The sequence below is a fragment of the Ursus maritimus genome, unplaced genomic scaffold, assembly GCF_017311325.1.
Source record: "Ursus maritimus isolate PB19 unplaced genomic scaffold, ASM1731132v1 scaffold_16, whole genome shotgun sequence".
NCBI lineage: Eukaryota > Metazoa > Chordata > Mammalia > Carnivora > Ursidae > Ursus > Ursus maritimus.
In genome coordinates this window covers 10519097-10537045 of record NW_024424008.1, presented here as the reverse complement: position 1 = coordinate 10537045, position 17949 = coordinate 10519097, and the positions used below count along the sequence as shown (strand labels likewise).

At 36.4% G+C, this 17949-nt stretch overlaps 1 protein-coding gene across 2 annotated transcripts in view; it reads right to left on the bottom strand.

Annotated features, from left to right (window-relative positions):
* UVRAG (UV radiation resistance associated) overlaps positions 1–17949 on the bottom strand; it is a 294465-nt gene that overhangs the window by 156557 nt on the left and 119959 nt on the right. For both annotated transcript variants that reach the window (XM_040630863.1, XM_040630862.1), the window contains exon 7: positions 5636–5741. In XM_040630863.1, the coding sequence (XP_040486797.1) occupies positions 5636–5741 (106 nt within the window). The remainder of the gene's footprint in view (positions 1–5635; positions 5742–17949) is intronic.

The window sequence follows — 17949 nt, the reverse complement described above, 5'->3', positions numbered from 1 at the left end:
CTTGTATCCAGAAAAAGGAAAAATACAAATATACATGCAAATGGTGTGCATATACACACACTCTCTCCTCCTCTCTCTCCCCCTCCCTTTTCCCTCTCTTTAACACAAGAAGACAGAAATCCCATTTAAAAATGAGGGGGAAAATATGAAACTACTTTACACATATACTACTAGGACTGAAAAAATATGTAAATAAATTACAGATAATGGGAGCCAGGTTTCTCACTAACAGAGAAAGATACTACAAATAAACAAAGTGAAGGATGAGAATGAACTCTGTGGTGTTAAAGTTGAAGGTATTAGTACGAACTCCTGTTTAGTTTTAATACATATGTGGAGACAGATACTTGCATACACCGGTTCTGTCTACTGAGAGGGCCTAGAAGCAGTTACAACCCAGTAGCCATAAGCACACCCAGTGCCCAGCTCTTGTTTCTAAATACCACTACCCAATGAAAGGAATAGGACTTCTTGGAAAAAGGGCCGATTCAGGGCTGGGACAGGGGAAATACAAGATAAGCCTGGATCATATAGTGCCAGAAATGAAGGAAGTGCTTTAAAAAACAAAAAAGAGAGGCATGTCAAAAGGACACAGGAGCCAACCTGAAAGAGCTCTCGATGCCACAAGTTGAGAAAGAAAATAAATAGCACAGTATTCAATTATAACCTAAAGTATAAAATAAATATATTCAAGTCCATACTAATAAGTAAATAGACTGAATGAATACATAAATGGGGTGGGGGGGGCAAATCTTCCTCACAAAGAATTCCAAATAACATACATAGGTAGGCAGTCGCCCCTCTAGGAGGCGGAATGCAAGTCCCCTCCTAGACTGGACTTAGTAACTTGCTTTCAAAATATTCAGTATGGAAAGGATACTCCAAAGGAGTATAGTGGATAAACCTGGGGGACACTACCTTAACCAAGTAGTGAGTCAGGTAAATGTCAACATTGATTAGTAATAGTGATTTAAATATACAAAGGAATGAGAAACTGTCATAGATCAGAGAAGCCTAGGAAGGCATGACTAAATCCAATGTGGTATCCTGTGCTGCATACTGGAACAACAACAAAAAAATCTAGGCTGGTCATGGCAAAACATCAGACAAATCCCAATTAGGGGATATTCCACAAAATACCTGACTAGTAACCCTCAAATTGTCAAAGTCATTAAAAACAATTAAAGTCTGAGAAATTTTCATATCCAAGAAGAGTGTAAGGAAGCATGACTACTAAATTTATTATGGTTTCCTGCATGGGATCCTGGAACAGAAAAGAACATTAGGTGAGAATTAAGGAAATCTGAAGAAAGAATGGATTGTAGTGAATGACGATTTATCAGTACAGGTTAACTGTAACAAATGTACCACATTAAGGTAAAATGTTAGTAACAGGAGAAACTGGTTGTAGGGTATACTCTTTGTACCACAAATCTACTACTGTTGTAGAATAAAGTTTATTTCTTTAAAAGAAAGACATTAGTGGAAACACTGGTGAAACCTGAATAAAGCCCACAGTTAATGGTAATGTATCAATGTTAATTTCTTCATTTGATAATGTACCACGTCAAATGTAACATGGTTGTAGAAGAGGTTAATATTAAGGGAAACCAGATGAAAGTCAAATGGAAACTCTCTGAACTATCTTTGCAAGTTTTCTGTAAATCTAGTTTATTTTTTTAATGGGCACAAATACTCAAACTTACACTTCCTTAAGAATACACAAGTGACCAATAAAGATATGAAAAATGTTTATCATAGAAATGCAATTATAAACTAAAATAAGAAAACACTACACACCCATGAGAATCGCTAAATTTAGAAAGACAAACCTCTTAAATGAAATGGACATAAATGTCTTGAAAGACTAAGCTACTAAAGCTCACTCGAGAAGCAGAGATAACTTCGATAACCTACAACTATTAAAGAACTGAATTCCTAGTTCAAAACCCACAAAGAAAATTCCAAGTCAAGATGGCTTCAATGGTAAATTCTACCAAACATGTAAGAAATGATTCCAGTTCTACACACAATTCTACACATACTCTTCTAGGAAACAGAAGAAAAAACACTTCCCAAATCACTAGTTATGGCCAACATCACCCTGACGACAAACCCAGGCAAACAGACAAAACTACAGACCACTAACCCCCATGAACATAGATGCAAAAATCTTTAAAAAGGGGTGCCTGGGTGCTCAGTCGGTGAAGCGTCTGCCTTCTGCTCAGGTCATGAGCCCAGAGTCCCAGGATCCCTGCTCAGCGGGAAGTCTGCTTCTCCCTCTCCCTCTACTCTGCCCCCGCTCGTGCTCGCTCTCTCTCTCCCGCTCATTCTCTCTCTCAAATACATAAAATCTTCAAAAAAAAAAAAAAATCCTTTAAACATTTTAGCAAAGTGAATCTGGTAATGCACATAAAAAAGAATAATTCCTCAGGAACAAGGGGGGCTTTCCCCAAGAATGCAACGTTGGATTAACAGTCAAAAATTAATCAATGTATTTTACCATCATAATACAAGAACATGGAAAAAAATACAATTATCAACAGATACAGAAAAGGCATCTGATAAAATCCAAAACATGTAAGCAAAAATTCAAGATGACAACAGCAGAAATTTCGTAAGAAACATAATTAAATGTCAAAAAAGATACGCTGGCTATTGATGTAGTGTGAGAGATGCAAAATCCTTAAAAGCCATCAAGTATGAACTCAATTTCTAATAACAGAGGTAGTTACATTTGCTCTTACAAAGTATTCTGATTTCTTTCAGCATTAAGTATGCCTTCTCACTGATGATACATAGGCTAAATTATTTTATTTATTTACTTATTTATTTATTTACTTATTTGAGAGAGAAAGAGCGAGTGAACAAGAGAGAGCCCAAGCCAGGGGGAGAGGCAGAGGGAGAAGGAGAAGCAGGCTCCCCGCCGAAAAGGGAGCCTGATGCGGGACTCCATCCCAGAGCCCTGGGACCACAACCTGAGCCAAAGGCAGACACTTAACTGACTGAGCCACCCAGGTGCCCCTATACATAGGCTAAAATTAAAGTCCAATTCTTAAAAATTGAAAATGCTTGGGTTGCAGTATAATGACCTTGGGCTAATTTTGAAAGGCATGAGGAAAAAAGGTAAGAGTAAAAAAGGTTTCTAATTTGCTACAGGTCAGTCCTAAAGTAGAAAATTAACAAGCAAATGGCATTCCCTGAAAGAAGACAAGTAAACCAAAATTTGTCTCTACTTGTCAAATGATTATGGGAAAGTTGCTTCCTTTCTTCAGGCCTCGTTCTCTGTCCTTTTGTAAGAGTTTACTGCTTGTTTTTATGCTTGTTTAAAAGATAAATAAATAAAAAGACAAAATAAAGGCCCAAAATGCTGTCACTTCGACCAAGTTCCAAACTGGTGCTTAATACATAATCTAACTGTAGTTTCAACCTCCTCGAGAAATGTAGTCTTATCTGGCCAGACAAGAATTTTTCAAACTGTGCCAATAACTTTGCCCCTTTGGCCCTCTCAATCCCCACAAAAAAGATGAGGCAATCTGCATGATAGCCTTGCTTTTACCCATAGAACGCAGCCTTGCCTGGAACAATCCTTCTCTTTGGCTAATATCTTTCTTGCCCTTACCCTCCTTCTATAAAAACCTTTCACTTAGTAGGACTCTTTGGAGCTCCTCTCTACTTGCTAGAAGAGGTGCTGCCCCACTGATTCATGAACCATTTGAAAAAGCCAAGTAGATATCCAAATTTACCTGGCTGAGTTTTGTTATTTAACATGTTAGATTCATTCCTAAATTCAGTATTTATTGAGGACCTACTATGTGTTAAGCACTCTTCTGGACACTGATAAATAGAGCAGTAAAGAAACATAGACAAAAATCCCTCCCCTCACAGAGTTTAGAGAGACAAGACAAATAAAATACCTATGTAAAATATATAGCATTGTTAACGGGTAATAAATCCTATGGAGAAAAATACAACAGGGAAAGGGACAGAATGTACTGAGTAGGATTGGTTTTAGTGAAGTTACACGGGAACTAGATGATGCCTCGGTTCACTTTCAGTTCAAAAATCAACGTTTCTTTTCTCCGTTGACCAGGCAGCATAAAAACACGCAGTGAACCTCTGAACCTGACCTCTTTAAACTCACACATTCTATCACCTTGCTCTGTGTGTCACCACTTATATTTTAGAAAAATAGGATTAAACATACATTTTTCCATACTGAGACAAAACATATGCTGTCATTTAATGAAATAAGTAATTTCCCAGTCTTGCCTTGGGAGACGAAAATAAGAAAGAAAGAGAAAAAAAACCTAGCAATTTCTCCTCAGACAAAGGTTCTAAAAATGTGGCATTTCTGTACACTACAGAAAGGCTTAAAATTAGCTGCTTTTTCTCCTTCTCCAATATATTCGTGGTCTCGGTTTTCTTCCTTTACTGAGGCTGAGTTAAAACAAGAGGTGGTTTAACAGCTTCTCTAAAACAGAAGATTTTCCATAGGCAAGGAAAGTCATATGGGTAAGCATTACGACTATAGTTACTGTAGCTACCGTATTTTTTATGCCTGCTCTGTGCCAGGTACAGCACTAGCCATTTTATACAACAGGCTGAATTATATGAAACTGCCATTTATGGGTCAAAATTAGCAATTTTATATAGTTTAAATACATCATCATCCATTCACTTCAAATTCAATGAGAGAGAAGTCTGTGTTGATGGTTAACTGCATTGCGTTTCCATAGTTCATCCATTAAATTACTATCTCGGGCAAATCTCCAAGACAATATGGAACATTTGCTTGGAGGTAAAAGGCCTTCTCCTAAGCTGATAGCACTATAAATGATATAAACGACAAGTGGAAGATACTGCCTATCTATGAGAATGAGTTTATACAAACAAATACTTAAAGTTTTTTAGTTAGGACTAAAAATCTGAGGATTTGAATTATATTTTAACTATCATAATCCATAGCACAAGTTTTATCAAAAGCTATCCATAGCCATGTGGCTTCATTTTGAGAAAAGTTCAATTTATTAGTTAAGCCTACTATTCTGCTTACAAAGACAGAATCTTTATTCCAAAATTAATATTTTTTTCCTCCATTAGAAAGAGTAAAAAGCAACCCCAAATTATACTAATATCTGAAATCTGTCCATTTGGGTTAGAATTTCTATTTCTTTGGAAATGTCTCATTAAAGGAATGTTTCTCAAAAGAGAACACTGTCCATAAACCAACCTATTAAGTTCACTCCAAAAATTTTAAATTCATCTTTTAAAAGGAGATTAGTCCCTGAAGTTTTTTTTTTCCCCCTTCTGGCAGCTATTTCCTATTCACCATACAGTTCACGTCTAGAGTTCACACTGATAAGACATTAATAAAGTAACTTTTATTATTTTCTAAGTAATTGTATGTAATCTAAAGTTTCATCTAGCAGCAAAAGGCAGGCACTTTGCATGTTAGATTATTAGGAAATAGTAAAGTATTCTCCAACATTTAAACACCAACATAAGTCTCAGCAAAACATTAAAAGGAAAAACAACTAAAGCTTTTTTGAAAAAAAAATTAATATAAGAAGAATATGATGATCACATTCAGAAATCAAGCAGTCTAAACAGGTAAATATATTTAAAAACCTACCAGTTCATTGCTTGTAGATGTGAGCCTTAGCTTTTCTTCAATTTCCTTTCCAATTTTCTGAACAGTTACCTGAGTCTGTTTAATTGCACACTGGGCTCTATGAAGCCTAGGAAAAAAGTTGCAGAAAAATTTAAGTGAGTTACCTGTAAACTTTTAACACAGAGCAACAGATATAAATGGAAAAAAATGAGGACAAACCTTCCAGGATAAGCAGAACTAGTAATGAACTCAAACTGATCATTTCATAATTCCCTAGCATATTTATAATGAAATAAACAGGGATTACTAAGGACCCTAAAAACACCCTTTCTATTCCCGCCTGCCTGCCCACCTCTGATATAGTGAGAGCTCAAATGGCAAACTCACAGCAGTCTGGAAGATACCTTAGAAAATAATCTGGTTGAGGTGCTCCTGGGTGGCTCAGTTGGTTGAGCACCTGGCTCTTGGTTTCAGCTCAGGTCATGATCTCATGGGTCAAGGGATCAAGCCTGCAGTCAAGCTCCACACTCAGCTGGGGAGTCTGCTTGAAGATTTTCTCCCTCTGCCCCTCCCCCAACACTCTCTGTCTCAAACAGACAAATACATTTTTTTTTTTTTAAGGAAAAGAATCTTGTTAAATCCTAGCATGTTACAATGGTGGAAACTGAGGCCCAGAGAAATTAAGTGGAGTGCTGAAGTCATCAGGAGAACATCACTGATAACAAGGTTGAATATTACTTGTGGGTATACACAAAGAAAGAAAAAGAATTAACAATCCCAGTTAAAGCAGCAGCAGCCACTTTGAAACAAGGAACACTGAAAAAATTAAGAACTATTTTCTTATTTGCTTTCATTATGGGTTTGTGTTTTTCTTAGTCTCTTGGTCTTCAAAGATAGCTTATACATTTCTTATACATGCACACAGTAAAAATGGTCAAATTGTCTTTATTTTTAGATGTCATGATTTTCATATAATGAAAATGAATTTCATTAGTAATCTACAAAACAACTACTAGAACCAGTAAGGTCACAGGATACAAGGTCAATAGACAGAAATTCATTATATTTCTATATATGGGTCATTGTTTCACAATCACAATTCCAATCTCAAAAGGCTTTCATTTTTTTTTTGAAAGACATTAAGAAGCTGATACTATAATTTATACAGAAAAACAAAGAATTTAGAAGAGATAAACCAAGATAAACTTTTTTTTTTATAAAACTACATAATCAAAACAATATGGTACTGGCGTAACGATCAAAACATAGATCAATGGAATGGAATAAAGATTATATAAATAGAGCTACATTTTTATGGCCAATTGATTTTGGACAACGGAACCCAGGCAAATTAATGGAGAAAAGAAAGTTTTCTAAACAAATGGTACTGGAACATTGGATAAATATCGATAAAAAAATTAATTTTGAGGGCTTCAGAGGGGAGGGGGGTGGGGGAATGGGATAGGCTGGTGATGGGTAGTAAGGAGGGCACGTATTGCATGGTGCACTGGGTGTTATACGCAACTAATGAATCATCGAACTTTACATCAAAAACCAGGGATGTACTGTATGGTGACTAACACAATATAATAAAAAAAAATTTTTTTTAATTAATTTCATTCCCTACATCACAGCACAGACAAAAGAGTAATTCAAGGACAGCACAGTAAACATAAACCCGAAAATCATAAAACTTGTAGAAGAAACACAGAGAATCTCTTGTAACCTTGGGGGAGGTAAAGATTTCATAGAGAAGACATGAAAAGCACTAGCCATAAAATTAAAAATAGATAAATCGGACTTCACAAAAATAAAAAATGTCTGTTCATCTGAAGATGCCATTAAGAAAATGACAAGCAGTCCACAGACTAGGAGAAAATACTTGCAAAACATCAATCTGACAAAGGAGTGTGTCTGGAGTATATAAAGAACTCTTATAAATCAGTAACAAAAAGACAACCCTATTAAAAATGGGCAAAAAAGTAAAATTCTTCACAAAGGTGACGGAGAGTGGCCAATAAGTACAAGAAAAGATACTCAAAGGGCGCCTGGGTGGCTCAGTCGTTAGGCGTCTGCCTTTGGCTCAGGGCCTGATCCCAGGGAGCTGGGATCGAGCCCCGCATTGAGCTCCCTGCTCAGTGGGAAGCCTGCTTCTTCCTCTCCCACTCCCCCTGCTTGTGTTCCCTCTCTCGCTGGCTGGCTCTCTCTCTCTGTCAAATAATTAGATAAATAAAATCTTAATTAAAAAAAAGATAATATCTTGGTTATCACGAAAATGCAAATTAAAATCATAAGGGGATACCATTTCACACCTGCTAGAATAGCTAAAATTAAAACAATAACACCTAATACTAGCAAGGATGTGGAGCAACTGGAACTTGTACACATTACTGGTAAAAGTGCCAAAGAGTACTGTCATTTGGAAAACAGTTTCTTATAAAGTTAAACATCCATCTAACCTATGACCCAGTATTTCTACTCCTAAGCATTTACTCAAGAAATGTAAAAACTTATGTCCACACGAAGATTTATAGAAGAATGTTCAGAGAAAACAAACAATGCAAATGTCCATCAAACAGAATTAATAAATAAACTGAGGTATAATCATGAAATTCTATTCATCAATACAAAGGAAGACACACTGAATCACACAACAATATGAATGAATCACGAAAACATTATGTTGAGTGAAAAAACCCGGAAGCACAAAGTATACCGTATGATTCCATTTACACGCAGTTCAAGAACAGGTCAAAGCAATCCACGGTGACAGAAATCAAGAGCTGCTGGTTGTTTATGTGGGGGGGACTGACTGGTGGAGAACAGGGGGAACAAAGGGAACTCCCTGCAGTGATGGAAATGTCCTATGTATCTTTATAATGGTGTGGGTACATGCAGAATTTAAACTTAAGATCTATACATTTCACTGTATGTAAATTCTACCTCAATTTTTAAAAATTACTCAATAATCCTAACCTGAAAGATATCCTATATACGAGGTTAATTTTATTAGGGGTTTGATGGCATCAAAACCTCTGCCTGTATTATGATGATGATGACGATGACGACGACACTATACGCCAAAAATATTCATGACATATTCTGCACTTTCAGAAATTGCCTGATAGTTATTGAGGATTTCTTAGGTCATCTAAAAGGTAGCAACTCTTACTATAGGTAGTTTGCTCATGAGATAAGTTACTCAGCAACTTCCTCGAGGTCCCTATGGAATCCAATAGAGGTTATACTCCACCCTATTGCCTCTTGCTCTGGGAATGTATGTGTCCACGCTCTCTTGATAGTAATACTCTCTTACAAAGTTGGCTCTACGGAAATTTAAAAGCAAGGAGAGGCCCCTTGTAATGCGGTCCCAGCATATATCTCCAGCCTCATTTCCTGATAGTCCTTAACTTGTGTACTCAGCTCCCAGCAATTCTCCAAACACATCATGCCATCTTTTGTTTCTGTGCCTTTGAGTGAGTTGATCTATCTGCCTATAAGTTTTCCCCATCTCTTAACAGGTAAGTACACTCCTGAGTCCATTAAAGAGGCAGCTGAAACATAACCTCTTCTGGGGGCGCCTGGGTGGTTCAGTAGGTTAGGCGTCTGCCTTCAGCTCAGGTCATGATCTCAGGATCCTGGGATCCAGTCCCACATCAGGCTCTCTGCTCAGCAGGGAGCCTGCTTCTCCTCCCTTTGCCTGTCTCTCTGCCTACTGGTGCTCTCTATCTGTCAAAAAATAAATAAATAAAATCTTAAAAAAAAAAAAAAAAAAGATCTTTCTGGACTATTCCAGACAGGTGAAGGCACTCCTTCCTCTGGAAATCTACAGCATCACATATACAAACCACTAACAAAGAGTACAGAACCACATTTTATAGCAACTGTTTATTTCCTTATTAGAGCTTTCTGAGGAAAAAAAAATATCTCTTATTTTTATATGCTTCCCAGTGCTTAGAACAGAATATGGCCAAAGGAGTCACTCAAAATATATTTGCAAATTGCATGTCAACTAACTCCTGAATATAAAAGCTCAGTCCCAAGATCTGATTATTTTTTACTGATACCAGTGGAAGAGTGAAAGATTATGGGTGATAGTTTTCTATATTTATTTATAACTTTAAAATATTATATTCAAAACAAAAATCAAATAAAGACCACTCACTTAAGTAAGGAAATATGCAATTTTTACTAAAAAGCTATCGGAATTCTAATAATAATAGGCATTATCAACTCAGAACAGAAATCAACAAAATAGCCTGTTACTTTAAAAGGGGGAAAACGCTGCCTGAAACTCACTGGTACTATGCAAACAACCTTGTCAAATGGTAAAGACTTTAAAAATAAAAATGATTCATGACCATAATTAATGTATGACTTCAACTATTTGGCTCTCACTGCCCCAGACGCTTTCTGATCTTACCTTAGGGGCTTAAAACACACAGACAGAGTCACATTTCCTCCAATCTTCAGTGTTATCCAAATAGACTTTCAGAGCCCCTGCTACATCAAGACAGAGCTAATAATGTCCCCCTTTCAAACCCAACAGAAGAATAAAAGTTTGATGTGTTTAGGGTTTTAAACATAACATGGGGCATCCTGATTCCCCTGGGGGTGAGGAGGTGAAGGACTGACAAGAAAAGAAACAACTGCTTTACTTCCAAACCAATTAGATAGTTTCAGAGGAATGTTTCTTGATTTTGCAAACTATGAAATGATACTATAAAGAAATATACATCATCTAGTCATCTGGTGGCAGGTCGAATACCAACACTAACACTGCCAAGCTGAAATAAACTCATTATCATGGGTTTGAGGAGGAGGGATCAACTAGCTATGTGATAGGCCCTCTGACTGGAGCAAACAGATGCATCCCTATTAATATACTTTGAGATAACAGTAAAATGGAAACTGGACTTTAATGTTTTGAGGTGAGATAGTGCTGTGAATATAAAAATCTACTGAATAAAAGGTGATTACGTCAGATAAATAATAATTATTGAGACCAAACCAATCAAATATTAACGGTCATCTCAGTAAAGGAGAAGTTAGGAAACAATTTTTGTCTGCTTAGTATTGATCATATCCCATCTGAAATGCTGCACTTTGTTTTTAGGTGAAGAATGACAAATGAGAATCCCTAGAAAGGCAGTATACTTCCTGATGGCCTGTGGGAAGAGACAAAAAGGGAGAAGTAAATATAAGAAAAGAGGAATATATTGAGACAGACACCTTATCATTGATGACTTTGTATTTCATAGGAAGGAGCTTATTTTTTTTTCCCCGAAGGAATGAGGAAACTATTAAAGTTTTAAGCTAGAAAAGATTTAATTACATTTGCACTTTAAAAAGATCTTTCTTCCTAAAAGGAGGTAAATGGGACACAGAAGCAAGACTGTAAACAGGAAGGCCAGAGTGTGGTTACTGCAGTCTCCCTAGGAAAAGTTTAGGCATCGTTCTAAATTAAAATGAGAACAGGAAGGATGGTGTAGATGTGAAAAGTGAGAGAGAAGGAGAAATAAAGAATGATGCCCAAAAACGAATTACCAACATCAAGAACACAAGCAAAGACATCACTAGATCTTACAGACATTTAAAGGGAATTACTGGGAAATTATGCGCAATATGCCAAAAAATTAAAAACTTAGATGACACAGTCAAATTGCTTAAAAAAATCCCAAGTTTCCAAAACAAACAAATGAATTAGAAAATCTGAATCGCCATTATCAGTTAAAGAAACTAAACTTATAATTAAAACCACTTTTACGCAGAAAACTCTAGGTTTGGAGAGTTTCACTGGTGTTATTCTAGTTTTAACAAAATCTTTCAAAGAAGAGGAAATGCTTTTCAATTTGCTTTATAAGACCAGTATAATCCTCATACCAAAGCATGACAAGAACATGACAAGAAAAGACAAAAATCACACATGAATATAAATGCAAAGATCATGAAGAAAATGTTAGCAAATCAAATCCAATAATGTATGCAAAGGGTAATACCCATCTTGCTCAAATAGGTTTATTTCAAGAGTACAAGGTTAGTTTATCATTTGAAAATCAATAATGACAAAATAATGAAGAAAAGTGTGGTTATCTCAAAAGATGCCCCCAAAAAGCATTTGATAAAAGTCAATACCTGTTAGTGAATAAAAGCAAAGCAAAAAACCTTTGACAAACTAAGGAAAAAGGAGAGCTTCCTCCGATGAAGAACTTATTTTTAAAAAATCTACAGCTAATACCAAAGAGGGACTTCATGAAAAATCTACAGTTAATATTAAGATCAGGAGCAAGGAAAGGTGTCCACTTTCACCACTCTAATTCAACATTGTAACCCAGGTCCAAACCACCACGATAAGGCAATTAAAAATCATAAACATAGGAAAGGAAGAAGCAAAAATGTCTACTCATAGATGCTTTATTGCACACACATAAAAATCCAAAAAATCTGTAACTAATAAGTTTAGCAAGATTGCAAGATTCCAGATTAATATATAAAAACCTAATGGTATTTTTATATCATATAAACAAATAACTAGGTAACTCTAATGAAAGATGTGAAAGGCCTGTGCACTAAAAACTGTGAAACATTACTGAGAGAAATTTTAAATACAATTTTCCCCTAATGTATCTAAAGTCAAAGCAATCCCAGCCAAACCCTTGCAGTCTTTTTTTTTTTCAATTGACAAGCTGATTCTAAAGTGGATATAGAAATATAAAAGTCCTAGAATAGCCAAGAAAATGTTTAAAAAAAAACAAAGTTGGAGCTTACACTACCAGATTTTATGACTTACCACAAAGCTAGAGTTTGTAAAGCAATAGTTAGAGAAGTCTAAACAAATAGATGAATAAAACAGAATTCAGATTATAGAAATAGACCCATTATATAAAATAAATGTATTTTTTGATCAGGGAAAGAAAAATTTTGTCAACAAATGACACTGAAATAACTGGATATTGACGTAGGGGGAAAAATGAACCTTAATCTCTACACCTCACATCATACACAAAAAGTTAAACTGAAATAGATCAAAAATTAAATGTAAAATCTAAAATTATAAAGCTTCTAGACTAACATGGAGGAAAATATATTCATGACCTCCTGGCCTTGGGTTAAGCAAAGATTCTCTAAACAGGAAACAAAAGCACTATCCATAAAATAAGAAGCTGATATAACATATTTTAGCAAAATTTGAAACTTCTATTTATTAAAAGGCATTACTGTAAAAACGAAAAATCAAGACAGAGAGTAGGAAAAAAATGTCGTGATACAAAGGACTTGTATCTATAATACACAAGAAATTCCTACAAATCCATGATAAAAATACAAACCCACTAAATGTTATCAAAATATTTGAACAAACCCTTCACAAAGGATATAAGAATGGCCAATAAACATGAAATAGCGTTTCACTATTCATCACAGATTTAAAAATTAAAATCAAAATGATATTCCAGTACAAACGCACTATAATTGCTCAAATTTACAAAACTGACAACACCAGATGATGGCAACAAGTAGAAAAGCTGGGGCTTTCAAACATTGCTAACAGGACTGTAAAACTATGTAACAACTGGAAAACTGTTTAGCAATTTCCAATAAATTAAATATACACCTATCATATGAGCAAGTAGTTCCACTCTGAGGTATAATAAAAGAAATAAAAGCATGTGACCACAGAAGACTTTTGTAAGGATATTCCCTAGCAACTTTATTCAGAACAGCCAAAAAGTGGAAACAATAAGATAATGCATAAGAAAACTGTGGTATATGCACAGAAATCCCACTCAGCAATAAAATAAATAAACTGATCTATACAATAATATGGATAAATTTCAAAAACCGTATGTTGAACCAAAAAAGTCAGAAACCAAAAGAGTACACCATATGATTCCATTTATAAGAAGTTCAAGAACAGGAAAAGCTAATAATGAAGAGGCAATAAGAAAAGGGTTTAACTCAGCCAGGGGCAGGAGTGAGGGTGTAAAAATGATTGGCAAAGGGGTATAAGGAAACTTTCTGGATAGTGAAATATATTCTGTATCATGACTGAATGATGACAACATGGGTGTATACATTTGTCAAAACTCATCAGATTGTACACTTCAATTCTCTGCATTTGTTGTATATAAATTATACTGCAAAGAAAAAAAGGGAAAAAATGATAGCTGGTATACAGCTTGGGGAATCAGGAAAATGGTGATACTATTTATTGAGCTCGGAAATACAGAATGAGCAGTTTGAAAAGAAAATTCTACCTTCAGCTTGAGGTGTCTGTGCAATATCCAAGAGGAGGTGTTGAATATGACTTGAATCTAAGGGTCTGGAACTTAGGAGACTGATCTTGGCTGGAGACAAAAATGTGGCAATCATTAGCACACAGATGGTTATTAATGTTATGAAAGTGAATGAGATCATTCTGGAAGACTGTGAGAATGAAAGAGAACAGAGCCTAGAACAGAACCCTGAGGAACATCAATATTTAAGGGATTAGAAAAAAAAAAATTAAAAGCTGCAAAAAATTCTGACCCAGACTATCCGGAAAAGTAGAAGGACAGCTGGGAGAATTGGTGTTACAGCAGTCAAAGGAACAGAAGATCTCAAGACAGAATGATCACTGTCCCAACACGAAGTAACCTAAATCTACAGATTGAGCAACAAGAACTTGATTAAAGCTGTTTTGAACCTGTTCACATTTCTCCAAGTCCACTGCTACCATCAACTTCCATCTAGCCAATACCCTCCTTCTCAGTTTCTACTCTTTTTCTCCTCAATTCCACTCTCTCCTTTGTACCAAAGGTAACCCTGTCATTTGGTCAGGATTACTTGCAGCTTATCTGCCCAAGGAGTCTCCAGAATGCCTGCCTTATCAAGGTATGTCCACAGTCTGGTATTGCCAACATCACCATGCATGTTACAACCTGTCAAGAATCTTGTGAGTGAAAGAAGAGAAACAGGATATAAAGACTGAAGATTCTGCCCCCACCAGCAACACGGTCGATCCAGTACTCCATTTCTCTTCTCACAGACTAACAGAGATAAACCAGTTCTCATTTACATTGTAATTACAGATGCTTTGATACATATCTATGATTAAATTCCCTTGGACACAACTAGAAATATGAAAATCTACAAGCTTGTAACTTAAAAGATTAGTGCCGTCTAATGCAGCTGTACCTGACCACTTTTCCTTTCTTCATCTAACACAAAATGTTTTAGATATTCTAGGCTCTCTAATGGCTAGTGTTTGTCTGTATAGTTCCTATCATTACATAATACACCTAGAGAGAGTTAACATATATGTACTTCTAGTCATGTCTGTAACACCTTCCAACAATGATAAAGATCTAGACACCATGACAGTCATGAATCACCACGGTGCTCTGCAAGTGTAACGGGCAGCAAGATCACATTACACTAGTCTTTTCCCTCCGTCTCCTCTCTCCTCTTCAGTACCTAAATCTGTTGATTCCTCTTCCCCAATGCTCTTATCTCCATCATTTCCTTTTCATTAGTCCCACTACAGGCACCCCAGTTTGGCATTAAAAAAAGGCCTCCTGGGGCTCCTGGGTGGCTCAGTTGGTTAAGCATCCGACTCTTGATCTCAGCTCAGATCTTAATCTCAGGGTCATGAGTTCAGGCCCTGCATTGGGTTCCATGCTGGGCAGGGCCTACTTTAAAAAAAAAAAAAAAAAAAAAAAAAAGGCCTCCCTCCCTCTTTCTAATCTCTGCCCTCCTCAATCCATCTGGAATGTTGCCATGAGAATACTCTTCCCCAAACACACATTTTAATGGTGTACTATAAAAAAAATCAAAACAATGAAATGGGGTCCAGGAGATCTTCCAACTCTTTAGTGTATCAATAACTAGGCTGACTACAGGCACATTAGAGCTCTTTACACAGAAAAACCAGGGCCATATATAAAATTAAATGATCACAAATCATAAATTCTATGATTAGATGTTATTCTTTGCTTGAAAACATTCCATACTATGGAATGTATAATGTGGCTATTTACATACAGATTAAAACTCAACTGTTTTAGTCTGGAAATGCAAAGTCAAATAAAATCTAGCTCAGGCATAATATTTAATATTTATTAAAACCCTGGGGCCAAAATGAAGGTCTGGCACATAGTACATATTTATATATTTAATAAATAATTGAATGAATAAACATTTAGTGCTTACTATGTTGCCAGGCACTGGACTAAAAACCTGAAATGTAATATTCCATTTAACCTTCGTAACAATCCATAAACTTCATACATTATCATTCTCATTCTACATGTAAGAAGCTAGTAAATGCCAGAATCAGAATTTAAAACCAGGTTTGTCTAAGTCCAAAGCCCATGGGTTTTCACCGTTACCGATCTTTTACCCATAAACCTATCGGTCCTAAACTAATCTTGCCATCATCTCCCCAACAAACTTCAGTATCAGTAATACTTTACATGTTAAATGAATTTTTAGTTTCCAAAGTGCTTTTTTTCTCAGATACATTGTTCGGCTGAACCTTCCAAATACCCAGGTCCCAGTTTAATGCTCCTACCATATCAGGTTGCTGTGTCCTTTTTCTACCTTTCTACTCACAATAGCCCTCATACCTGATCAAATATGCTACTGCTTTCTACCCTACTCTCTTTGCAGTAGGCAGAATTCTAAGATGTCCCCAAGATTCCCCTCCCCCTCCCCGGTATACTTGCCCTATATAATCCCCTCCTCTTGCATCTTAGCAGGACTTGTGAATATGACAGGATATTACTCCCAAGACTAAGCTACTTTATAAGGTGAAGGTATTTGGAGGATATAATTAAACTCCTAAATCCACTGACTTTGAGTTAATCAAAAGGGAGATAATCTGGGGCGCCTGGGTGGCTCAGTCGTTAGGCATCTGCCTTCGGCTCAGGACATGATCCCAGCGTTCTGGGATTGAGCCCCACATTGGGCTCCTCCGCTGGGAGCCTGCTTCTTCCTCTCCCACTCCCCTTGACTGTGTTCGCTCTCTCGCTGGCTGTCTCTCTCTATGTCAAATAAATAAAATAAAAATCTTAAAAAAAAAGGGGGGGGGAGATAATCTGATGTTACAGACTGAACTGTGTCCCCATAAAATTTCTATGTTGAAGCCCTAACTCCCAAAGTGACAGTATTTGGGGACCGGGCTTTTAGGAGGTAATTAAGGTTAACAGTGAGGTCATAAGGGAGGGATCCAAATATGATGGAATTGGTAGCTTTGCAAGAAGAGAAAGAGATATCTGTCTCCCTCCTTCCTCCCAATACAGAACAGACCCAGGAACTCCTCTAGAAGAGGAAAAACTCAGGTAAAAGTCCAGGAATATTAAGTAGTTCATATTCGGTAAGGCTATACCCTTATCTGGGTTGTGGTCTTCTTCATTAACCCTGACAGCATGGCTCTATCTAGAGTTCAGATCATGTTGTAATAATCTGTTTACAGTCTTTCCCTCCAGCACTGATTCCATATGCCTTGAAAACACAGACCTATATCTTAGTGTTTGTTGCTCCTCGTATGAGCTTCCTCACAGTACCTGCTACAGACCTTCAATACGTATTACTTCTCTTGGAGCCCTAAAGCACAGTAGACACTCAAACCCTCAAAGCACAGGAGACACTCAATAAATAACAGATGGCTATTTTAAGATTTCTTCTGATTCTGTTTCTCCTAGATTGTATGAAATGTTGACTGATAAATTTACTCATGTTTTCTTATCAAGCATAGAAAAACTCCTGGAAAACTATGTCGAGAACATTTTTGTAAACTTTGCAAATCACGTACTATTAGAATACAAATTTCTAATTGTCAAATTCCCTGTTAAAGAATGATTTTTAAAAAGGAACCTAGGAATTCAGGTATGTCTGCCTGGAACAAAGGTCTATCACTTCTCATTCTAGATATTAAATGCCTATCAACATAGCCTGAATTTTTCTAGCAGTCACGTTCCGCTGATTATCAACACTGACCTGACTACTGACTTAAGGTTCTACATCTTTTCTTGCTCAGGCTGTGCCCATATGTCATGCCTTCCTCTTCTCATAGGGTTAGTTTTGGGACTCAAGCATAAGGCTATATCCTTATCCCAATTAAATTTCACCTTGGAATTTAAGATGGGCTGAATATATCTAGTCTACTTTCTAGCCCCCAGATCTCTTATATACTGATTCTGTTACACAAAGCAATCACCATCTCTATAAGCTCCACATTAACACTGCATTAGCTTTCTAAATTTTTGACTTTGCGTATGTTTTCTACATCTTTGTTCAAATGTTTAGATTGTAATATCATAAAGGGAAGTACATCTCCCTAGTTCACCATTATATTC